This window comes from Lonchura striata, chromosome 3 (assembly GCF_050655825.1).
Source record: "Lonchura striata isolate lonStrDom1 chromosome 3, ASM5065582v1, whole genome shotgun sequence".
In the NCBI taxonomy this organism is placed as follows: Eukaryota; Metazoa; Chordata; class Aves; order Passeriformes; family Estrildidae; genus Lonchura; species Lonchura striata.
In genome coordinates this window covers 1,564,462-1,590,114 of record NC_140705.1, presented here as the reverse complement: position 1 = coordinate 1,590,114, position 25,653 = coordinate 1,564,462, and the positions used below count along the sequence as shown (strand labels likewise).

General features: G+C 53.6%; 2 protein-coding genes across 6 annotated transcripts in view; both read left to right on the top strand.

Annotated features, from left to right (window-relative positions):
• The window catches only part of TRIM35 (tripartite motif containing 35), a 41,201-nt gene extending 36,476 nt beyond the window's left edge, over positions 1–4,725 (top strand). For 2 of the 3 annotated variants that reach the window (XM_085574280.1, XM_085574281.1), the window contains 3 exons: positions 72–94; positions 384–505; positions 3,987–4,725. In XM_085574280.1, the coding sequence (XP_085430406.1) occupies positions 72–94; positions 384–505; positions 3,987–4,546 (705 nt within the window). In that variant the 3' untranslated portion in view covers positions 4,547–4,725. The remainder of the gene's footprint in view (positions 1–71; positions 95–383; positions 506–3,986) is intronic. The other variant, XM_085574282.1, reaches the window with a different exon arrangement.
• Positions 4,726–12,068: 7,343 nt separating this feature from the next.
• On the top strand, positions 12,069–25,185 carry STMN4 (stathmin 4). Of its 3 annotated transcripts, none has more exons than XM_021543164.4 (6): positions 12,069–12,104; positions 17,423–17,480; positions 19,440–19,535; positions 20,583–20,788; positions 20,890–21,081; positions 23,752–25,185. In XM_021543164.4, the coding sequence occupies exons 2-6, from the start codon at positions 17,468–17,470 to the stop codon at positions 23,809–23,811; spliced, it is 567 nt and encodes a 188-aa protein (XP_021398839.2). In that variant the 5' UTR covers positions 12,069–12,104; positions 17,423–17,467; the 3' UTR covers positions 23,812–25,185. The 3 variants fall into 3 exon arrangements, with proteins under 3 accessions (XP_021398839.2, XP_085430393.1, XP_085430394.1); XM_085574267.1 differs by having other exon boundaries at positions 23,303–25,185; XM_085574268.1 differs by having other exon boundaries at positions 12,069–12,175; positions 23,303–25,185.
• Positions 25,186–25,653: the final 468 nt, after the last annotated feature.

Sequence of the window (25,653 nt, the reverse complement as noted above, 5' to 3'; positions counted from 1 at the left end):
ATCCGTCGGCCGCCGGAATTCCGGTGGCAGCCGGGATCTCATTCCCGGTGTCTCCCTCTTTTCTTTTCCAGACCCACAAGAACCGCAAGCGGAGGTAGGTCCTGGTTCCATCAAATCCATGGGAATTTGGGAATGGCTTCCTGCTGGCCGGATGGGGTTTCCTGCTGTCCCTGCTCCGAGAAAATTCCGGTGTCCCCTCCGAATCCAGGATGTCACCTGGGTGCTCCAGGCTGGATGGAAGGGACACAAAGCGGAATGTCAGGGTTTGTGGGAAGCATTAAATCCCAGATTTTGCAGGAATCGAGGGAGAACAAGCTTGGGAGATGCTGAACCACGGGATGTCGGGAGCGTTATCCCAATCCTTCCTCCATGGTCTGCCCTAGGATCGCCTGCACGGCCGAGGAGCCGGATGCCGTTCCCTCGGGAATGCTCCTGGACGTGGCCAAGTATCTGGGATCGCTCCAGTACAACGTGTGGAAGAAGATGCTGGACACCATCACCGCCGGTGAGGAGCCGGGAATGTCCGGAGCGGGGTGGAAAGATGGGAAATGTGGGGATGGATTCTTCCCTAAAAATGGTGGTTGCGGGGTCTGGAAAGATGGGAAAGGTGGAGATGGGATTGGGGGATTGGAGAAGTCAAGGGAGGAGCTTTTGTCCCAAAAGGGAAATTTGGGAATGTGCAATTCCCAGGGGTGGTGTGGGTTAGGGACAAATCCGTGGATAGGGATGGATGGATGGATGGATGGATGGATAGATGGATGGATGGATGATGGATGGATGATGGATGGATGGATGGATGGATGGATGGATGGAGGGATGATGGATGGATGGATGGATGATGGATGGATGGATGATGGATGGATGGATGGATGGATGGATGGATGGATGATGGATGATGGATGGATGATGGATGGATGGATGATGGATGGATGGATGGATGGATGGATGGATGGATGGATGATGGATGGATGGATGGATGGATGGATGGATGGATGGATGATGGATGATGGATGGATGATGGATGGATGGATGATGGATGGATGGATGGATGGATGGATGATGGATGGATGGATGGATGGATGGATGATGGATGGATGGATGGATGGATGATGGATGGATGGATGGATGATGGATGATGGATGATGGATGATGGATGATGGATGGATGGATGGATGGATGATGGATGGATGGATGATGGATGGATGGATGGATGGATGGATGATGGATGGATGGATGATGGATGGATGATGGATGGATGATGGATGGATGATGGATGATGGATGGATGATGGATGGATGATGGATGATGGATGGATGATGGATGGATGGATGGATGATGGATGAATGATGGATGATGGATGGATGATGGATGGATGGATGGATGGATGGATGATGGATGATGGATGGATGGAGGGATGATGGATGGATGGATGGATGATGGATGGATGGATGAATCCATGGAAGGATCCATGGTGGGATGGATCCATGGATGGAGTGGCACATGGATGGATCTATGGAAGGATTCAAGGATGGATGGAGGGATGGATCCATGGATGGATGGATAGATCCATGGATGGATGGATTCATGGATGGAGGGACAGATAGACAGATCCATGGAAGGATGTGTGGATTGATGGAGGGATGGATGGATCCATGGAGAGATGAATGAATCCATAAATTAATCCATGGGTGGAGGGATGGATGGATCCATAAATTAATCCATGCATGGATGGATCCATTTGTGGATCCATGGAGGTCTCCACGGAGGGAAGAATGAATCCATGGAAGGATCCGTAGAGGGCTGGAGGGATGGATCCATGGGTGGAGATATGGATGGATCCATAAATGAATGGAGGGATGGATCCATGGGTGGAGGGATGGACAGATCCATGAATGAATCCAAGGATGGATGGAGGGATGGATCCATGGAGGGCTCCATGGATGGATGGAGGGATGGATCCGTGTGTGGAGGGATGGACAGATCCATGGAAGGATCCATGGATGAATGGAGGGATGGATCCATGGGTGGAGGGATGGATGGATCCATGAATGAATCCAAGGATGGATGGAGGGATGGATCCGTGTGTGGAGGGATGGATGGATCCATGGAAGGATCCATGGATGAATGGAGGGATGTATCCATGGGTGGAGGGATGGATGGATCCATGAATGAATCCAAGGATGGATGGAGGGATGGATCCGTGTGTGGAGGGATGGATGGATCCATGGAAGGATCCATGGATGAATGGAGGGATGGATCCATGGAGGGATGGACAGATCCATGAATGAATCCAAGGATGAATGGAGGGATGGATCCATGGGTGGAGGGATGGATGGATCCATGAATGAATCCAAGGATGGATGGAGGGATGGATCCATGGGTGGATCCATGGAGGGCTCCATGGAGGGATGGACAGATCCATGGAAGGATCCAAGGATGAATGGAGGGATGGATCCATGGGTGGAGGGATGGACAGATCCATGGAAGGATCCAAGGATGAATGGAGGGATGGATCCATGGGTGGAGGGATGGATGGATCCATGAATGAATCCAAGGATGAATGGAGGGATGGATCCATGGGTGGATCCATGGAGGGCTCCATGGATGGATGGACAGATCCATGGAAGAATCCAAGGATGAATGGAGGGATGGATCCATGGGTGTAGGGATGGACAGATCCATGAATGAATCCAAGGATGGATGGAGGGACGGATCCATGGGTGGAGGGATGGATGGATCCATGGAAGAATCCAAGGATGAATGGAGGGATGGATCCGTGTGTGGATCCATGGAGGGCTCCATGGAGGGATGGACAGATCCATGGAAGGATCCAAGGATGAATGGAGGGATGGATCCGTGTGTGGAGGGATGGATGGATCCATGAATGAATCCAAGGATGAATGGAGGGATGGATCCATGGGTGGAGGGATGGACAGATCCATGAATGAATCCAAGGATGGATGGAGGGATGGATCCATGGAGGGCTCCATGGAGGGATGGACAGATCCATGGAAGGATCCAAGGATGAATGGAGGGATGGATCCATGGGTGGAGGGATGGACAGATCCATGAATGAATCCAAGGATGGATGGAGGGATGGATCCATGGAGGGCTCCATGGAGGGATGGACAGATCCATGGAAGGATCCAAGGATGAATGGAGGGATGGATCCATGGGTGGAGGGATGGACAGATCCAAGGATGAATGGAGGGATGGATCCATGGGTGTAGGGATGGACAGATCCATGAATGAATCCAAGGATGGATGGAGGGACGGATCCATGGGTGGAGGGATGGACAGATCCATGAATGAATCCAAGGATGGATGGAGGGACGGATCCATGGGTGGAGGGATGGACAGATCCATGAATGAATCCAAGGATGGATGGAGGGACGGATCCATGGGTGGAGGGATGGACAGATCCATGAATGAATCCAAGGATGGATGGAGGGATGGATCCATGGGTGGAGGGATGGACAGATCCATGAATGAATCCAAGGATGAATGGAGGGATGGATCCATGGGTGGATCCATGGAGGGCTCCATGGAGGGATGGACAGATCCATGAATGAATCCAAGGATGGATGGAGGGATGGATCCATGGGTGGAGGGATGGATGGATCCATGACTGAATCCATGGATGGATGGAGGGATGGATCCATGTGTGGATCCATGGAGGGATGGACAGATCCATGGAAGGATCCAAGGATGAATGGAGGGATGGATCCATGGGTGGAGGGATGGACAGATCCATGAATGAATCCAAGGATGAATGGAGGGATGGATCCATGGGTGGAGGGATGGACAGATCCATGAATGAATCCAAGGATGAATGGAGGGATGGATCCATGGGTGGAGGGATGGACAGATCCATGGAAGGATCCAAGGATGGATGGAGGGACGGATCCATGGAGGGCTCCACGGGGGGACGGACGCATCCCTCCCGAGCTTCCAACTTCCCGTAAAACATTCCCCTTCCCGGCCAGTCCCCTTCTGCCTGGATCCCAACTCTGCCGCCGGCTGGCTCTCCGTGTCCGAGGACCTCTCCAGCGTCTCCGTCTGCAGCTACAAAACCTCCGTGGAAAACCCGGAGCGCTTCACCTCCGCCCCCTGCGTCCTGGGATCCCGCGGCTTCTCCGAAGGCTTCCACACCTGGGAGGTGGATTTGGGCGGGCTGACCAGCTGGAGGGTGGGCGTCTCCAGGCCCTACACCAACTCCCACGGGAGTTTCCACCACGATTCCCGCACCGGCTTCTGGTACATCTACCACCTGCACAGCAAGGACGAGTGCCGGGCGTCCAACGCGCTGCGCTCGGAGGCGGCGCGGTGGAACATCCAGCGGATCCGCGTGGAGCTGGATTGCACCGAGGGGGAATTGTCCTTCTACGACGCCGACCTCCAGAGGCACGTCTACACCTTCCACGAGAAGTTCGGCGGCACCGTCTTCCCCTATTTCTACGTCGGCAATTCCCAGGGGAGCGCCGAGGCCAAGATGCTCCGGATTTGCCCGCTCCGGGTCCGTGTCCTCGAGGATGTCCCCACCTGACGGGATGTTCTCCCAGGTGCTTCTCCAGCTTTTCCAGGGGGGAAAAAAAATTCAAAACAGAAAAAAAAAAAAAAGAAATATAAGCAGGGATAAAAATAATTCTTTGTTGGCGATGTCTCAGGTTTTTATCGTGAATAAATATTAATAAAGAAATATTAATAAATATTAGGGGTATTATCTGCGTGGCTCCCCTGTTGTGGTTCTGTTCCCGAATCCCGGATTTTCCTGCCCCTCTCGGAGCAGGGATTTCCCTGATAAACAAGGAATTAACCCGTTGAGGGGCTTTTCCCGCTGTTTTCCGGGATCCAGGAATTCCTGCTGTGAATGGCGATCCCTATTCCCGGTTCCTGGAAATGGGAAAATCCCGTGGGATTTGTCAGGACAAGGGGTGCCTCCACATGGAAAACCATCGGTGGGAACATCCCTGGGAGTATCCCACCTCCTCCACCCTTTCCCCCACGGCTTTATCCCTCCGAGGGGTTTTTTCCCGGAATTCCCAGCTCTGGGAATCCAGTGAAGATGCCTCGTTGGTGTTGGGAAATGGAGGAAGTTTGGAATTTTTACCTGGAGTTAATCCCACCCGAATGGTTTTTTCCCAAATCCAGGTAAATCCTTGGGATTTTGGGTGATTCCATGGGGAAAGGGAAGAGACATTCCCGCCCTTTTCCCGCCCTTTTCCCGCCCTTTTCCTGCCCTTTTCCTGCCTTTTTCCTGCTTTTTTCCTGCTTTTTTCCTGCCTGGATTCCGACGGGAGTGGGTGGTTTCCATGGTTTCCCATCGTTTGCTTGGGAAGAACCGGAGGAGGGAAAACAGCTGGAGCTGGGGGCGACCCCGGGATCGTCCCACGGCCTATCCCGAGGAAAAAATGGATTTGCAGCATCCCAAATCCCTGCATCCCATCTGCCCTCCCTCCATCCCATCCCGTTATCCCATCCCGTTATCCCATCCCATTATCCCATTCCATCCCATCCCGTTATCCTATCCCATTATCCCATCCAATTATCCCATCCCATCCCATCCCATCCCATCCCATCCCATCCCATCCCATCCCATCATCCCATCCCATCCCATCCCATTATCCCATCCCGTTATCCCATCCCATTATCCCATCCAATTATCCCATCCCATCCCATCCCGTTATCCCATCCCATTTTGTCCCAATCCCATCCCCAACCCCAACTGCAATCCCAATTCCCAATCCCCATTTCTCCCCAATCCCAGTATCAATCCCAATCCCATCCAAAATCAAAAACCAATCCCAGTCGCAATCCTTATCCCCAATTCCCAATCCCAATCCAAATCCCAATCCAAATTCCATCCCAACCCCATCCCAATCCCAATATCCATCCCAATCCCAACCCAGACCAATCCGAATACCCATCCCATTCCCAATCCTAATGCCAATCCCAATTCCAATCCCATTCCCAATCCTAATGCCAATCCCAATCCCAATCCCATTCCCAATCCCAATCCAATTCCCAATCCCAATCCCAATCCCATTCCCATTCCCATTCCAATCCCAATCCCAATCCCAATCCAATTCCCATCCCCAATCCCAATCCCATCCCCAATCCCAATCCCAATCCCATCACATCCCATTTTATTTTTAATATTATCTTTAATTTTATTTTCTTATTTTAACTTTAATTTCAAATTTTATTTTATTTTTATTTTATTTTATTTTAGTATAGTTTCATTTTAGTATTAGTTTTAGTTTATTATTATTTTCACTTTTATTTTTAATTTTTATTTTTATTTCTGAGTTTTTATTTTATTTTTACTTTTATTTTTACTAGAATTTTTATTTTAAAAATTTTTTTAAATATGTTTTGATTTTTTCGGTTTTGATTAATTTTTTAGATTAGGCCTTAAATTCTAATTTTCAAATTATCTTCGGTTTTTAGTAGATTTTTTTTAAATTTATTTTTATTTTTCTTCTCTGGTCTTTTTTTTAACTTTAATATTAAAATTATTCTATTTCTAAAATGTTAAAATTAACTTTTATTTTTATTGACTTTCATTTTCACTTTTATTTTAAAACTGCTTTTTTTCCCTTTCTATTTTTGTTTTTTAGACTTTTAAAAAATTTTTGTTTATTCCTATTTTTACATTTACATTCATTATTCTTTATATGTTTACCTTAATTTTAAAATCTGAATTAATTGGTGCTTAAGTAAAGTATTTTCTTCTTTTTTTATATTCCTTCTATATAATATTTTGCATTTTATATTTCATAGATATATTTTATATCTATTCAATCATAGCTATTTATTTAACATATATTTTTCCATTTCTTTTGGCATTATTTTGAATTTATTTCGTATTTTTTGGGGGGGGTCGTATTTATTTTTATATTTCTTTTCTGTCATATTTTCAAGGGTTTATATTTATATTATTTTATATTCATTCCATATAACTTAAATTTATTTTCTATTTATTTTCGCATTTATTTAAAATTTATTCAATATTCAGTTTTGTTTTTATTTTAAATTGATTCCATATTTATTTTTGCGTTTGTTTTAAATTTATTTTATATTCATTTTTGCAATTATTTTAAATTTATTTTATATATTTTTTTCATTTAACTTTATTCTGCATCTATTTTTGTATTTACTTTAAATTTATTCCATATTTACTTTTCCATTTATTTTCTTTGATATATATATTTGCATTTATTCAACATTTATTTTATATTTATTTTTTCATTTACTTCAAATTTATTCTCTATTTCTTTTTGCATTTATTTTAGATTTATTCCAAATTTTTTGCCATTTATTTTAAAATGTATTTCCTATTTTTTTTGCATTAATTTCCCCCATATTTTTCCCATTTTTCCCATTTTTCCCATTTTTCCCACCATTCCCGGCATCCCCCTGGACCCCTCCCAGGATTGGGGCGGGGCCTCCACAAACGGCGCCTCCCCATTGGCCGCCTCTCACCGATGATGTCATTTCTGACCAATCAGCGCCCGACACCGCGCCTTTGCCCCGCCCCTCCCCTCCCTCCCGGTACCCGGAGCATCCCAAGGATTTGGGGGGTTTTGGGGGGATTTTGGGGGATTTTGGGGAATTTTGGGGGATTTTTGGGGATTTTTGGGGGTTCTCCGGGAATCCTGGGATCTGCCGGCATTCCCAGGGACAGGAATCGTGGGAAGGGAAAGGTTCGGGCTGGGAAGGAGCTCAAATCCCACCCCGGCACCTCCCGCCCTCCCAGGGTGATCCCACCTTTCCTTGGACACTCCCAGGGATTCTCTGGGAATTCCAGCCCAGCCGGGAATTCCTGCCCAAGATCCCAAAATCCCAAGCTCCCCTTTCCCACTGGGAATTCCATTCCCTGGCTCCTGCCCCTCCAGCCCTTCCCCAAATTCCAGCTCTCCCGGAGCCCCTTGGGGATCGGGAAGCGGCTCCAAGGATTCCCTGGATCCTTCCCCGATCCAGGGGAACATTCCCGGCTCTCCCAGCCTGGGATTGGATCCATCCCCATCCCGATTCCTCCTGGAGAAGGAATTTCGGGATCCAGGCGCTTCACTGGGAATTCGGGACTCCAGGAAGCGTCTCCCTTCCCTTTTCCATCCCCGAATTCCATAAAAATCCCTCGGGATGGATCCTGAGCATCCTCAATCCCAGAATCCTGGAATGGTTTGGGATGGGATCCGTGGACCTCCAATCCCATCCCAGGGACACTTCCCACGATCCCGGAGTGATCCAAATCCACCCTTGGACACTCCCAGGGATCCAGGGATTCTCTGGGAATTCCAGCCCATCCCTAAAAAACCCCTCCTGAAATGAGGGAGTCACCTCCAGGTATGACCTTCCCACCCATTCCCAGCTCCAGGATTTGATCCCAAAATCAATTCCCAAAAAAGCCACTCCTGAAAACAGGGAGCCACCTCCACGTTTGACCCTCCCAGTGCTCCTAGTGTCATTCCCAGCTCCTGGATTTGATCCCAAAATCAATTCCCAAAAAAGCCACTCCCGAAATCTGGGAGCCACCTCCAGGTGTGACCCTCCCAGTGCTCCCAGTGTCATTCCCAGCTCCTGGATTTGATCCCAAAATCAATTCCCAAAAAAGCCACTCCTGAAATCCAGGAGCCACCTCCTGGTGTGACCCTCCCAGTGCTCCCAGTGCTCCCAGTGTCATTCCCAGCTCCAGGATTTGATCCCAAAATCAATTCCCAAAAAAGCCACTCCCGAAATCCAGGTGCCACCTCCTGGTGTGACCCTCCCAGTTCTCCCAGTGCTCCCAGTGTCATTCCCAGCTCCTGGATTTGATCCCAAAATCAATTCCCAAAAAAGCCACTCCCGAAATCTGGGAGCCACCTCCTGGTGTGACCCTCCCAGTGCTCCCAGTGCTCCCAGTGTCATTCCCAGCTCCTGGATTTGATCCCAAAATCAATTCCCAAAAAAGCCACTCCCGAAATCTGGGAGCCACCTCCTGGTGTGACCCTCCCAGTTCTCCCAGTGCTCCCAGTGTCATTCCCAGCTCCAGAATTTGATCCCAAAATCAATTCCCAAAAAAGCCACTCCTGAAATCTGGGAGCCACCTCCTGGTGTGACCCTCCCAGTGCTCCCAGTGTCATTCCCAGCTCCTGGATTTGATCCCAAAATCAATTCCCAAAAAAGCCACTCCTGAAATCTGGGAGCCACCTCCTGGTGTGACCCTCCCAGTGCTCCCAGTGCTCCCAGTGTCATTCCCAGCTCCTGGATTTGATCCCAAAATCAATTCCCAAAAAAGCCACTCCCGAAATCCGGGAGCCACCTCCTGGTGTGACCCTCCCAGTTCTCCCAGTGCTCCCAGTGTCATTCCCAGCTCCAGGATTTGATCCCAAAATCAATTCCCAAAAAAGCCACTCCCGAAATCTGGGAGCCACCTCCTGGTGTGACCCTCCCAGTGCTCCCAGTGCTCCCAGTGTCATTCCCAGCTCCTGGATTTGATCCCAAAATCAATTCCCAAAAAAGCCACTCCTGAAATCCAGGAGCCACCTCCTGGTGTGACCCTCCCAGTGCTCCCAGTGTCATTCCCAGCTCCTGGATTTGATCCCAAAATCAATTCCCAAAAAAGCCACTCCTGAAATCTGGGAGCCACCTCCTGGTGTGACCTTCCCAGTTCTCCCAGTGCTCCCAGTGTCATTCCCAGCTCCAGAATTTGATCCCAAAATCAATTCCCAAAAAAGCCACTCCTGAAATCTGGGAGCCACCTCCTGGTGTGACCCTCCCAGTGCTCCCAGTGCTCCCAGTGTCATTCCCAGCTCCAGCCGATCCATGCCCACCAGGGCCACCAGGGAGGGGGTGGTGCCCGGAGCTGGGATCCCGGGAAGTGCCTGAATCCCGGGAATCTCAAAGGAGCCTCCGGTGCCAGGCACGGCCGGGATGTTCCCGGAGCCACTGAAGGGCTCTTTGTCCCCAGCTTGGCCACTGGGATTTGACCCTTTCCCAGCTTTTGTCCTTCTGGAATTCGCTCCGGCCCAATTCCCGTGGGAATCCCAAATTCCACCTGGGAAAAAGGATCTCGGGAGGATCCTTTGGGAATTTCAGCGGGATGAGCTCCAGGCGTCCCTGCCGTGGACTCATCGGATCACGGAGCGGTTTGGGTGGGAATGGTCCTTAAATCCCACCCCAAGGACGCCTTCCCCTATCCCAGATTCCTCCAATCCCCATCCAACCTGGAATCGAACATTCCAGAGCCGGAACACCCAATTCCAGCGGGGCCATCCCGTCCTTCCCGATGTCCTGCCCCCCAAAACCCGCCCCAAATCCCTTTTCCAGAACCATCCGCGTTCCCAAAACCCTCCCGGTGCGTAACGGAGAAATCCAGAACCTAAAAATACCGGGATGATTCCCAGAGGTGCCGGGCACGTGACCGGCGGATAATAGGCCGGGATGAGGCGGATTTGGGGAAGGAGAGCCGGAATTTGGGAAGGGCGCGGGGCTCCGGAGGTGCCCTTGTTCCGCCCGGATTCCCCAGAGCCTCCGCTCGCCCCAAAATAATTTTGGGATCTGGGGCTCGGCCTCTCCGTGTTCCCATGGCCCGGATTGGGGATGGAGGAGGACGAATCCGAGCGGGAATTTGGGGCTGGGAGAGGGTCAGGATGGGATTGGGACATTCCTGGGGATGGGAGGGTGGAGGGGGACACCCCAATGTCCCCCAGAATGAGGGGACATCCCGTTGTTCCCAGATCCTGGAGATGTCACCCCTTTGTCCCCAAATCTTGGAGATGGCACCCCATTATCTTGGAGATGACACCCCAGTGACCCCCAGAATGAGGGGACATCCCGTTGTTCCCAAATCCTGGAGATGTCACCCCTTTGTCCCCAAATCTTGGAGATGGCACCCCATTATCTTGGAGATGACACCCCAGTGACCCCCAGAATGAGGGGACATCCCGTTGTTCCCAGATTCTGGAGATGTCACCCCATTATCTCAGAGATGTCACCCCACTGTCCCCCGGGGTGGAGGGGACGCCCCAATGTCCCTCAGGATGGACAGGACAGCTCGTTGTCCCCAAATCCTGGAGATGTCACTCCATTGTCCCCCCACATCGATGTCACCCCACATCGATGTCACCCCACTGTCCCCCATATCGATGTCACCCCATTGTCCCCCATGTCAATGTCACCCCCTGTCCCCCACATCGATGTCACCCCACATCGATGTCACCCCACTGTCCCCCACCCTGGAAATGTCACCCCATTGTCCCCCCCATATTGATGTCACCCCATTGTCCCCCACATCGATGTCACCCCACTGTCCCCCAAATCGATGTCACCCCATTGTCCCCCACATCGATGTCACCCCACTGTCCCCCACATCGATGTCACCCCACTCTCCCCCACATCGATGTCACCCCATTTTCGATGTCACCCCATTGTCCCCCCCATATTGATGTCACCCCCCTGTCCCCCACATCGATGTCACCCCACTCTCCCCCACATCAATGTCACCCCATTTTCGATGTCACCCCATTGTTCCCCTATATTGATGTCACCCCACTGTCCCCCAAATCGATGTCACCCGATTGTTCCCCATGTCGATGTCACCCCACATCGATGTCACCCCATTTTCGATGTCACCCCACTGTCCCCCACCCTGATCTGTCACCCCACTGCTCCCCAAATCCGGGGGACACCCCGAATTCCCGCGATGCGACAAGAAGGCACCAGGGACACTTTCCCCCCCCATGGCGACGCCCCGACCCCCTCCGTGTCCCTTTGTCACTTTGTCCCCCCACCCCACCCTGCTCCTCACCCCCCTCCCACCCCACCCCCAAAACCCCCATTTTTCACCCCAAACCCCCTTTTTTAATCCCTCCATTTTCCCACCCATCCTTTTTTTTTTTTCCCCTTTTTTTTTTTTTTTCCCTTTTTTCCCTGCTCCAACCCCAAAATAGCTGCGGGCTGTGACGTCACCGGGCGGGGCCCTCATTCGCACGGGCTCTCCACCAATCAGAGCGCCGGGCGATGATGTCATGGGGGGCTCTGGGGACCCCCACCCGGGATATTCCAAAGCCGCGTTAAAGGAGCCGGGAGAGCGCCGGGAGCAGCGCGACCACCGCCGTGGGGTGAGTCCCGCAGCCCCCCTGGAATTTTGGGGGCGTTTTGGGGGATTTTGGGTCGATTTGGAATGGTTGATGTACGTCAGTTTGGGTTTTGGTTTTTGTTTTTTTTTTTCTATTTTTGGGGGAGGGTTTAAGATTTTTGGGAAAGGGTTGGGTGTTTTTTTTTTTGCTTTGGGGGTCCTCATTTTGTCCCCCACCCTGGTGTCGCCATCGCTTTTTTGGGGTGTTGGTCCCGCTCTTCCCGGGGCGTTTTCCAGCCGTCTGGAATTCCTTATCCCGTTCCTTTTGGAGATTTCCCCGCCCTATCTTCATCTTCATCCTCATCCTCATCCTCATCCTCATCCTCATCCTCATCTTCATCCTCATCCTCATCTTCATCCTCATCCTCATCCTCATCCTCATCTTCATCCTCATCTTCATCCTCATCCTCATCCTCATCCTCATCCTCATCCTCATCCTCGGCTGCCGCCCCCAATTTGGGTTTGGGGGGAGGGGGCTCTTGGATCAGCATCCTCAGGGGGGCTCCGCACCCCTCAGAATTCCCGAGGGACTCTGCACCCCTAGCATTCCCAGAATTCCCAGGATTTCCCGGAGATCCGCAGAAATCCTTTAAGGGATCCCCGCTTTCCCAAAAATCCTGGGGGAACCCCATTCCGGGGGTGCGGGGGGGCCCATTCCAGCATTCCTGAGGGACCCCCCCCAAATCCCGGGATTTTGCACCTTCAAAATCCTAGGGGAGCCCCAGCCCTCCACAAAATCCCGGGATTTTGCAGCCCCAGCATTCCCGGGGGACCCCGAAACCTCCAAAATCCCTGGATTCTGCACCCTCAGCATCCCTGAGGGACCGGAACCCCCCGAAAATCCAGGGATTTCACCCCCCCCCCCCCCCCAGCATCTCCGGGGGACCCGAACCCCCCAAAATCCCGGGATTTTGCAACCTCAAAATCCTCGGGGAACCCGAACCCCCCGAAATCCCGGGATTTTGCACCTTCAAAATCCTCGGGGAACCCGAACCCCCCAAAATCCCGGGATTTTGCACCCCCAGCATCCTTGGGGCACCGGAACCCCAAAAAATCCCGGGATTTTGCATCTTCAAAATCCTCGGGGGACACGAACCCCCCAAAATCCCGGGATTTTGCACCCCCAGCATCCTTGGGGCACCGGAACCCCCCAAAATCCCGGGATTTTGCACCCCCAGCATCCTTGGAGCACCAGAACCCCCCAAAATCCCGGGATTCTGCACACTCAGAATCCTCGGGGGACCCGAACCCCCCGAAATCCCAGGATTTCGCACCCCCAGCATCCTTGGGGCACCGGAACCCCCCAAAATCCTTGGATTTTGCACCCTCAAAATCCTCGGGGGACCCGAACCCTCCAAAATCCTGGGATTCTGCAGCCCCAGCATTCCCGGGAGAATCCCAAAACCCCCAAAATCCCGGGATTTTGCACCCTCAGAATCCCCGGGGGACCCGAACCCCTCCCCAAAATCCCGGGATTTTGCCTCCCCCAGCATCCCTGGAGTCCTAAATTCCCAGGGCGGACCCCGCTCCCTCCGCATTCCTGGGATCCCCGCCCCGAATTTTTGGGAGACCCTCGCCCTGGGGTTATCCTGGGAGGATCCTCTTCAGCATTCCCGGGATTTTTTCCCCCACTCGGGGGCTGCGCGGCCCCACCCAGAGCCCCCAAAATGTGGGAGCGGAGCCCCCCCCTTCCCTCCCACCACCACGAGGGCAGGACCAGAATTCCTGCAGCCGCTGGAATTTTTATTCCAGGGAAATGGGAAAAGGGACGGGGAGGGAGGGAAGGAGAAGGCGCTGCCTTCCCATTTTCTCCCTCCGGAGCTTCCCAAGCTTCCAGGAAGTCTCTTCCCATTCCTCCATCCATAGCTGGATGATTTTTCCAGGGGAAAAGGTGGGAGGGTCCTTCCCTTGGAATTCAGGGTGGGAAAAGGGGGAGGTGGATCCCGTGGGATCCCTCTCCCTGCCACGTGCGGCTGGCGGGGAATGGGATTGTGAGGCTGGGAATGGGATGGCGTGGTTGGGAGTGGGATTGCATGGTTGGGAATGGGATCGAATTGTCAGGAATGGGATCGTGTGGTCGGGAATGGGATCGTGTGGCTGGAAATGGAATTGCGTGGTCGGGAATGGGATTGTGCAGCTGGGAATGGGATCTCATAGGCAGGAATGGGATTGTGTGATTGGGAATGGGATTGCATGGTCGGGAATGGGATCGTGTGGCTGGGAATGGGATTGTGTGGTTGGGAATGGGATTGTGCAGCTGGGAATGGGATCTCATAGGCAGGAATGGGATTGTGTGATTGGGAATGGGATTGCGTGGTCGGGAATGGGATCGTGTGGCCGGGAATGGGATCAAGCGGTCAGGAATGGGATCATGTGGTTGGGAATGGGATTGTGCAGCCAGGAATAGGATGACATGGTTGGGAATGGGATTGCCTGGTCAGGAATGGGACTGTGGGATTGGGAATGGGATTATGTGGCCAGGAATGGGATTGTGCATCTGGGAATGGAATCGCATGGTCGGGAATGGGATTGTGCCTCCAGGAATAGGATGGCATGGCTTGGAATGGGATTGTGTGGTCAGGAATGGGATCGCATGGTTGGGAATGGGATCGTGCGGCTGGGAATGGGATTGTGTGGTTGGGAATGGGGTTGTGCCTCCAGGAATAGGATGGCATGGCTTGGAATGGGATTGTGTGGTTGGGAATGGGATTGTGTGGTTGGGAATGGGGTTGCACGGCTGGGAATGGGATTGCGCAGTCAGGAATAGGATGGCGTGGTCAGGAATGGGATTGTGTGGCTGGGAATGGGATCGCCTGGTCGGGAATGGGATCGCCTGGTTGGGATTGGGATCACCTGGCTCGGAACAGGATCGACTGGTTGGGAATGGGATCACCTGGTTAGGAATGGGATCACCTGGTCAGGATTGGGATCACCTGGTTAGCATCGGGATCACCTGGTCGGGATTGGGATCACCTGGTCAGGAATGAGATCACCTGGTCAGGATTGGGATCACCTGGTCAGGATTGGGATCACCTGGTTAGCATCGGGATCACCTGGTCGGGATCGGGATCACCTGGTCAGGAATGGGATCACCTGGTCAGGAATGGGATCACCTGGTCGGGATCAGGATCACCTGGTCGGGATTGGGATCACCTGGTCGGGATCGGGATCACCTGGTCAGGAATGGAATCACCTGGTCGGGATTGGGATCACCTGGTCGGGATTGGGATCACCTGGTCAGGATTGGGATCACCTGGTCAGGAATGGGATCACCTGGTCAGGATTGGGATCACCTGGTCGGGATTGGGATCACCTGGTCAGGAATGAGATCACCTGGACAGGAATGAGATCACCTTGTCGGGATTGGGATCACCTTGTCGGGAATGGAATCACCTGGTCGGGATCGGGATCACCTGGTCGGGATCGGGATCACCTGGTTGGGATTGGGATCATCCCATCCACGCTGGGATTTTGGGGCGACAGCGGCAGGTCCCCGACAGCGCGCTCCCGTTGGGAATGGGGCAGGGAGGGAATTCCCTCGTCCAAACCCCTGGAAAATCATCTTCATCCAGGCGGGAGCGGGGCTGGAGCACTGCCCTCCCATCCAGCCGTATCCATAGGGACCGATCCCGTTTTCCGCCCGCTCCGCCTCGGGTGGGCGATCCCCACGTTGCATCCCGTGGGAACGCCACGTGCGGCCTGCGGAACGGGCACGGAATGCCGGCGGATCCCCGGGAAAAGCAGGATTCGGGGTGGGAATGCCGGCAGCAGGGAGGCAGGAGCCAGGGAATCGCTTCCAGCCGGGTTATCCGTGGATAACCGGAATCCGGGAATCCATCGGAGCATCCCCGCCCGACCCCCCACCAGCCCCGTCTGGAAAAGCGGATGGTGATCCCAGCTGGATATTCCCACATTTTCTCCCTGGAAGCTGAGGCCGGGTTATTTTTGGGATTCCCAGGGCAGATCCCAGCTGGATTGGGGGACGAGGGCTGGAATTTCTCGGGATGGGCAGGGCGTGGCGCAGCCCGGGAATGCTCATTCCCTCGGGAGCTGCGGGGATTTAAGGATCCCTGTTTGAAAGGAATGGATTTGGGGATCAAAATCCAGGAATAATCCCCAAATCCAGGAATAATCCCCTCTTCCATGCTTTGGTGCAGCTGGGAAGGGCTTTTCCACATTTCCACACCCAAAAACCCTGGGAATGAGGAACAGCCTGGATTATCCCAATGTTTAGAATTCCCAATTCCCGTTCCAAGCCCGGGGGTGGGTGAGGGTCCTGGGGATGCTCCCACATCCATGGAGGCCCTGGGAATGATCTCAGTGGGATGCAGGAGAGGATCCTGGAGCATCGGGGAGGGGGGAGCCGAGGACTGGGAATGTCGGGATATGAGTGGGGGGAATTGGAGGGGGAATTTGGGAGGGGTCCAGGTGTGTCCAGGTGTGTCCAGGTGTGTCCAGGTGTGTCCAGGTGTGTCCAGGCGTGTCCGTGTGTGGCTCCCAGCGCGTGTCCTCACACGTGTGGGTTGGGAATGTGGAACTGGGAAGGGCTGCGTGTGCCAGGAACATCCCATGGCATGTGTCCGGCATCCTGGATGCGTGTGCCCTGCCTATCCCATCCCATCCCATCCCATCCCATCCCATCCCATCCCATCCCATCCCATCCCATCCCATCCCATCCCATCACTCCAGGGTGTTCCCATCCCTTTATCCCATCCCATTATCCCATCCCATCCCAAATCATCCCATCCGTTATCCCAGTGCATTCCCATCCCATTCCTCCAGGGTGTTCCTGTCCCATCCCATCCCATCCCATCCCATCCCATCCCATCCCATCCCATCCCATTCCCAATCCCATTCCCATTCCCAATCCCAATTCCAATCCCAAATCCCAATCCCAATCCCAAGTCCCAAGTCCCAAGTCCCAAGTCCCAAGTCCCAATCCCATCCCATCCCATCCCATCCCATCCCATCCCATCCCATTCCCAATCCCATTCCCAATCCCATTCCCAATCCCATTCCCATTCCCATTACCATTCCCATTCCCATTCCCATTCCCAATCCCAATCCCAAATCCCAAATCCCAAGTCCCAAATCCCAAGTCCCAAGTCCCAAGTCCCAAGTCCCAATCCCAATCCCAATCCCAATCCCATCCACATCCTATCCTCATCCCATCTCATCTCGTCCCATCCCATCTTGTCCCAATCCCATCCCATTATCCCATCATCCCATCATCCCAGTGCATTCCCATCCTCCCATTCCCAAGCCCCCAGCACTGACCCCATCCCTTCCTTCCCTCCGCAGGCCCCAGGATCGCTCTTCCTGCGGAATTCCAAGGATTTCCTCGCCATGACTCTGGCCGGTACGCCACCCCAAACCCCCGGCACCCCAAACCCATCCCGGGGTTTCCCGGGCTCATCCCGGCCCCGGAATGCTCCCGGCATCCCGATGGTGTCAAACCGGGATCGACAGCCCGGGATGATCCCAAATTTCCCATTTGCACCTCTGGATCCTCGGCTCATCCTGCTGGGAACATCTGGGGCTGGCCACCATCCCGATCCCATCCCTTTCCTGGAATGTGGAATTACCACATCACTTTGATCCTGATCCCATCGCTTGCCTGGAATTTGGAATCCCCCCCATCCCTCTGATCCTGATCCCATCGCTTTCCTGGAATTTGGAATTCCCTTATCCCTCTGATCCCGATCCCATCGCTTTCCTGGAATTTGGAATTACCACATCACTTTGACCTGATCCCATCGCTTTCCTGGAATTTGGAATCCCCCCCATCCCTCTGATCCTGATCCCATCGCTTTCCTGGAATTTGGAATTCCCTTATCCCTCTGATCCTGATCCCATCGCTTTCCTGGAATTTGGAATTCCCTTATCCCTATGATCCCAATCCCATCCCTTCCCTGGAATTGAGAATTCCCCCATCCGTTTGATCCCCACCCCACTTCTTTCCTGGAATTCGGAACTCTCACATCCCTCTGATCCCAATCCCATCCCTTTCCTGGAATTGGGAATTCCCCCATCCCTTTTTCCCCAATCCCCAACTTTTCCTGACCCTTGGAAATCCCTCCATCCCTCTTTCCCCAATCCCAAACTTTTCTGTCACATGGACCCCTCTCATCGCACTGATCCCAATCCCAAACTTTCCCGGCCCTTGGAAATCTCTCCATTCCTTTTTTCCCAATCCCAAACTTTTCCTGGCAGACGGAGCCCCCTCATCCCTTTTTTCCCAATCCCAAACTTTTCCTGGCACATGGAGCCCCCTCATCCCTGTTTCCCCAATCCCAAACTTTTCCCACCACATGGATTCCCCTCATCCCTTTTTCCCCAATCCCAAACTTTTCCTGGCACATGGAGCCCTCTCATCGCACTGATCCCAATCCCAAACTTTTTCCGACCCTTGGAAATCCCTTCATCCCTTTTTCCCCAATCCCAAACTTTTCCTGGCACATGGATTCCCCTCATCCCTCTTTCCCCAATCCCAAACTTTTCCGTCACATGGACCCCTCTCATCGCACTGATCCCAATCCCAAACTTTCCCAGCCCTTGGAAATCTCTCCATTCCTTTTTCCCCAATCCCAAACTTTTCCTGGCACATGGAGCCCCCTCATCCCTCTCACCCCAATCCCAAACTTTTTCCGACCCTTGGAAATCACTTCATCCCTTTTTCCCCAATCCCAAACTTTTCCTGGCACAAGGAGCCCCCTCATCCCTCTGACCCCAATCCCAAATTTTTCCCACCACATGGAGTCCCCTCATCCCTGTTTCCCCAATCCCAAACTTTTCCTGGCACAAGGAGCCTCCCTCATCCCTGTTTCCCCAATCCCAAACTTTTCCTGGCACAAAGAGCCTCCCTCATCCCTTTTTCCCCAATCCCAAACTTTTCCTGGCACATGGAGCCCCATCATCCCACTGATCCCAATCCAAAACTTTTTTCGACCCTTGGAAATCCCTCCATCCCTTTTTCCCCCAATCCCAAACTTTTCCTGGCACAAGGAGTCCCCTCATCCCTGTTTCCCCAATCCCAAACTTTTCCTGGCACGAGGAGCCCCCTCATCCCTCTCACCCCAATCCCAAACTTTTCCTGGCACAAGAAGCCCAATCCAAAACTTTTTTTGACCTTTGGAAATCCCTCCATCCCTTTTTCCCCAATCCCAAAATTTTCCTGGCACATGGACCCCTCTCATCGCACTGATCCCAATCCCAAACTTTCCCGGCCCTTGGAAATCTCTCCATTCCTTTTTTCCCAATCCCAAACTTTCCTGGCCCTCGGATCCGCTCTGATCCCGATGCCGACGTCTCTTCCCAGCCTACAAGGAGAAGATGAAGGAGCTGCCCCTCGTCTCCCTCTTCTGCTCCTGCTTCCTGTCGGATCCCCTCAACAAACCCAACTACGCCTACGAAGGTGGGACCCCCTTCCCGATCCCTAATTCCCGGGAATTCCGGGATCTCCGGGGGGGCTCCAACCCCTCCTCGCCATGAGCGGGGTCACCCTCGAACAGAGCGCGGCGGCTCCGGGATTTTCTGGGAATTCAGCAGGAGGTTGGGTTGGGATCTGGAGGGGTTTGGGCAGACCCAGCTCTCTCCGATCTCCCAGATATTCCCAGCTCGGCCCCATGGATGGGTTGGGATCCAGAGGAGCTCCGGGAGTTCTTCATTCCCTCATCCCGGAGTGTGGGATCCGGATTTTTCAGCCTGATCCGTGTCCGGAGGCCATGGGAATGGATTCCCGGCACAAGGGGGATCTACACTGGAAAAGGGATCACGGTCCCATTCCCAATTCCCAAAGCTGGGAGGGATGGAGAGACAGGGACATTCCCAAGCCCTCGGCATTCCCAAATATTCCCAACCCGACCCCATGGATGTGTTGGGATCCAGGGAGGCTCCAGGACTTTATCCCTTCATCCCATATCCGTAATTTTCAGCTGCAGCTGATTCATCCCAATCCACATTGGGGTGGTTTGGACATTCCCAAGCCCTCGGCATTCCCAAATATTCCCAACCCGACCGCATGGATGGGATGGGATCCAGGGAGGCTCCATTCCTTCATCCCAGAAAGTGAGATCCATATTTTTCATCTCCAGCTGATTCATCCCAATCCGTGTCCAGAGGCCACGGAAGAGCCTTGGGGGGCTCCTCCAGGTTATCCAGAGGGATCTACTCTGGAAAAGGGATCACGGTCCCATTCCCAATTCCCAAAGCTGGGAGGGATGGAGAGACAGGGACATTCCCAAGCCCTCAGCATTCCCAAATATTCCCAGCTCAGCGCCATCCATGGAAAATCCCAAAACTCCTACCCCACGCCCCACATCCCTGCACCCCAGGGATGCATTTGGGTTGAATCTGGTTGAAGCTCACGGATACCAGGAAAGGCGGAAAATCCCGCCACGGGTGCGGAAATCCCGGGATGGGAATTCCCGGCGCTCATTCCGCGCCCTTTTCCCCCACCCAGACACGGTGGACCTGACCTGGTGCGTGATCTCCGACATGGAAGTGATCGAGCTCAACAAGAGGACCTCGGGCCAATCCTTCGAGGTCATCCTGAAGCCTCCATCCTTCGACGGAATTCCGGAATTCAACGCCTCCCTGCCCCGGCGCCGCGACCCTTCCCTGGAGGAGATCCAGAAGAAGCTGGAAGCGGCGGAGGAGAGGAGAAAGGTGGGTGGTGGCACCCAGAGGTGAATTCCCCCTTCCGCTCCCCGTTTTCGGGTTGGGAAGAGGTGGCTTCATCCCGGGAATGTCGCCCGTGGTGTCCCCAGTACCAGGAGGCGGAGCTGCTGAAGCACCTGGCGGAAAAGCGGGAGCACGAGCGGGAAGTGATCCAGAAGGCCATCGAGGAGAACAACAACTTCATCAAGATGGCCAAGGAGAAGCTGGCGCAGAAGATGGAATCCAACAAGGAGAACCGCGAGGCGCACCTGGCCGCCATGCTGGAGCGCCTCCAGGAGAAGGTGGGCGCCTGGAAAAGGGATCGGGATGAGTTGGGATGCTCGGGATGCTGCTGGCTCTCGGGGTGGCACCGCCGAGCAGGGGGTCCCGCTTCCCTTCCCATCCAAGGGCAGCGTCCCACTGGGATTGGGGGGTCCTACCTGGGCGGATCCGTAGGCTCGGGAGAGGTCGGAGAGTTGGGATCGGGGTCTTGTCCCTGGACAAGCAAAGCCCACCAAGATGGGACACAGAATCCCAGGAATCGTAGAATCCCGGGATGGTTGGGTTGGAAGGGACCTTTAGGATCATCCAGTTCCACCCCCGGCACCTTTTACTATCCCAAATTTCTCCAAGCCACTCCCAACCTCTCCTTGGACTATCCCAGGTTGCTCCAAGCCACTCCCAACCTTTCCTTGGACTATCCCAAATTTCTCCAAGCCCCATCCAACCTTTTCTTGGACTATCTCAGATTTCTCCAAGCCCCATCCAACCTTTTCTTGGACTATCTCAGATTTCTCCAAGCCCCATCCAACCTTTTCTTGGACTATCTCAGATTTCTCCAAGCCCCATCCAACCTTTCCTTAGACTGTTCCAGATTGCTCCAAACCCCATCCAACCTTTCCTTGGACTATCCCAGGTTGCTCCAAACCCCATCCAACCTTTTCTTGCACTATCCCAGATTTCTCCAAGCCCCATCCAACCTCTCCTTGGACTATCCCAGGTTGCTCCAAGCCACTCCCAACCTTTCCTTGGACTATCCCAGATTTTTCCAAGCCCCATCCAACCTTTCCTTGGACTATCCCAGATTTCTCCAAACCCCATCCAACCTTTCCTTGGACTATCCCAGATTTCTCCAAGCCCTGTCCAACCTTTCCTTGGACTATCCCAGATTTCTTCAAAACTGGCCCAACCTTTCCTTGGACTATCCCAGATTCGTACAAATGCTATCCAATCTTTCCTTGGATTATCCCAGATTTCTCCAAACCCTGTCCAACCTTTCCTTGGACTATCTGAGATTCCTCCAAATGCTATCCAATCTTTCCTTGGACTGTCCCAGGTTGCTCCAAGCCACTCCCAACCTTTCCTTGGACTATCCCAGGTTGTTCCAAGCCCCATCCAACCTTTCCTTGGACTATCCCAGGTTGCTCCAAACCCCATCCAACCTTTCCTTGGACTGTCCCAGGTTGCTCCAAGCCACTCCCAACCTTTCCTTGGACGATCCCAGGTTGCTCCAAGCCACTCCCAACCTTTCCTTGGACTGTCCCAGGTTGCTCCAAACCCCATCCAACCTTTCCTTGGACTGTCCCAGGTTGCTCCAAACCCCATCCAACCTTTCCTTGGACTGTCCCAGGTTGCTCCAAGCCACTCCCAACCTTTCCTTGGACTATCTCAGATTTCTCCAAGCCCCGTCCAACCTTTCCTTGGACTATCCCAGATTTTTCCAAACCCCATCCAACCTTTCCTTGGACTGTCCCAGGTTGCTCCAAGCCCCATCCAACCTTTCCTTGGACTGTCCCAGGTTGCTCCAAACCCCATCCAACCTTTCCTTGGACTGTCCCAGGTTGCTCCAAACCCCATCCAACCTTTCCTTGGACGATCCCAGATTTCTCCAAGCCCCATCCAACCTTTCCTTGGACGATCCCAGATTTCTCCAAGCCCCATCCAACCTTTCCTTGGACTGTCCCAGGTTGCTCCAAACCCCATCCAACCTTTCCTTGGACAATCCCAGATTTTTCCAAGCCCCATCCAACCTTTCCTTGGACTATCCCAGGTTGCTCCAAACCCCATCCAACCTTTCCTTGGACTATCCCAGGTTGCTCCAAACCCCATCCAACCTTTCCTTGGACTATCCCAGGTTGCTCCAAACCCCATCCAACCTTTCCTTGGACTATCCCAGGTTGCTCCAAACCCCATCCAACCTTTCCTTGGACTGTCCCAGGTTGCTCCAAACCCCATCCAACCTTTCCTTGGACTGTCCCAGATTGCTCCAAGCCACTCCCAACCTTTCCTTGGACTATCCCAGGTTGCTCCAAACCCCATCCAACCTTTCCTTGGACACTTCCAGAGACCCAGGGATGAGCCACATCTCCTCTGGGAATTCCATCCCCGCCTCTCCCCTCGTCCTTCTCCCACCTCCGGGCTGGCGGATCTCCCCCTGCTCCCTTCCCACGGATCCGGCAGCTCCCCGGCTCCGTGCCGGGAGCCATTCCCACCCTTCCAGCCCTCTTCTCTCTCCCGAATCAGGTCTGTTCCCAACCTCCGCACGGAAAATCCCACCCTCACCACCTCCAGCTCCCTCCAAAACATCCGGAGCCCGCCCGGTGCCCTTCTCCGAGCGCCTCCGTTGGGGCAGAGGCGGAGAGCGCCAGATAATGCCGGAAAATCCCAGCCAATCCCAGCTCCATGGGGCTTCCCGGCACGGTTGACGTCTCCCTCGTAGCCAGAGGGCGAGGACAAAGTGTCCCCAAGTGCCACCAGCAGCCCTTAAAGTGACCCCTGAGGGGAGGAGAGGACGCTGGTGACCCATCCGTGGCGTCCCTCGGGATGAACCTCGTGCCTTCAACCCCTCCGGAGCCGCTGTCCGTGGGGATCCCGGAATCCTGGAACCCGGCTAACGCGTGTTCCCCTCCTCCTCCTCCTCCTCCTCCTCCTCCTCCTCCTCCTCCTTCCCTTCCTCCTTCCCGATCCCGCAGGACAAACACGCGGAAGAAGTGAGGAAAAACAAGGAGCTCAAGGAAGAAGCCTCCAGGTAAAGAGGCTCTGCTCGGACTGACAGCTCCGGGGAGGTGCCGGAGGCTTCCGCAGCTCCAGGTCGGAATGGTGTGGGAATGGTGGACGTTCCTCTGCTTTCTTTGTTCGTGGATGTGACGAGTTGAAGGGGTGAAGCCATCGGAGTCGTCGTCGTCGTCGTCGTTCCGGGGAGGGTGGGGAGGGAAGGGATCCGGGCGGGATTTGGGATGCCCCACCCGGGTGGGTCCCGCCCGTCAGCCAGGTCCGGAGGGGACGGCCGAGGGCTGAGGAGGTGAATCCCGGGAGAAATCCCGGGAATGCGGAGCGGGTGGGGAGGGAACCGTGGGAAATGTGCGTCGCGTGTGACTTTAATTTGGTGCTGGGCAGGCGGGGGCGGGCGGGAATCCCTCCGGAGTCTTCTCCATCCCATCCCATCCCATCCCATCCGTGGGCTGCGGCATCTCTTGGTGTCCCTCGCTCCCTTGTTCCCGCCTGGATTTGGGATCTCTTCCCAGACCTGGCGGGGCTTTTTTTTGCCCTTCCAGCACCGTTTTGGGAAGGGGGAGAAGTTTTTTTTCCCCACCACCACCGTTGGAGGTGGTCAGGGAGTGAAATTCCCTTGCTCCAAAGGTTTTTTTCCAGCTGCTGGGGATGCCCATGATCCTTCCCAAGGGTGACATTGGAAAGCCCCGTGAATTCCCAAAGAAGCTTTTTGTAAGAACCTCCCAAAAAACAATCCCGGTGGGAATTCTTGGATGAAATCCCCCTTTTCCAGCTGGAAAACCATCGGCTCCCGGAGATGGAGCAGCGGGAGAAGCCAGGGCGGGGCTGTGGAGACCACGATGGAAGGGAATGAGGGAAAATTCGGGAAAAAGGTGGAGGTGGGATGGAGCCCTGTGGAGAGCAGGGAAAAATATCCATGGGAACCCCTTGGGGACAGCGGTGGCACCTCCTGGTGACACCAGGGAGGGTGGAAAACCCCAAAATATTCCAGGAGATGCTTTTTTTTTTTTGGGAACTGCCATGCCATTCCTGGGGGGATCTTTGCCTCCAGGAATGGGGGGGAGAAGGAAGATTGGATTTTCCAGGGAGGGTGGGAATTCCCTGCATTCCCATTTCCCGGTGCTGCGGCACCCCAGAATTCCAACCCGGATGCGAACGAAGGGTTTGGTCTCCGCCGTGTCGGGATAAGACATTCCCAGCTCCCATCCGGGTCCGGAGGGAATCGCGGCTCTTTCCCGGTGCCAGGAGATGCCCACCCTGACCCCGGAGCCCCGGGGAGAATCCCGGGAAGGGGAAAAATGGGATTGGGGACGGATTGTGGCACGAGCTGTCCTTTTTTTTGTACACAACGGATGTAAATAAAACTGCCTTGGCCTTTCCTTTGGTTTCCATGATCCCCGCGGTGCTTCCCGTGTGGTTTTTTTGGGATTGGGACATCCCGGAGTCGGGAAAAGGAGGAAATTAGGGTGGGAGGCTGGGCTGTTTTCCCGCCATTCCCTGAAAATCTGGTGGCATTGGAAGGTTTGGGAGATCCAAACTCATTCCGTGAATTTTTCCTGTTCCAGACCTGGAGCGGGGAGTTGGATCCCAGATCCGTCCACCTGCTGGGAGACGAGGAAACTGGGAAAGAGCTGGATGAGGTGGGATCATCCATCCATGGAAAATCCATGGAATAGGTCATCCATCCATGGAATATCCATGGGATAGCCAACGGCATCACATCCGTTCCTCGGGGCCAGGAGGAGATCCTGGGAATTCCAGCTCCAGGAATGGAGGGGGGAAAAAATGGGAAGGTTCCTCTCCCATCTTTGTTCCACTGGAAAAATGAGACCAAAATTTAGGAGCAGAATTCCAGAGGGTCC

What these genes read in the sequence shown, in the direction of transcription:
- STMN4 (XM_085574268.1), top strand. An exon ending in CGGCGGAGGAGAGGAGAAAG is followed by an intron (nt 20,789 to 20,889) that starts GTGGGTGGTGGC and finishes TGGTGTCCCCAG; the next exon opens with TACCAGGAGGCGGAGCTGCT. An exon ending in TGGAGCGCCTCCAGGAGAAG is followed by an intron (nt 21,082 to 23,302) that starts GTGGGCGCCTGG and finishes CTCCCGAATCAG; the next exon opens with GTCTGTTCCCAACCTCCGCA.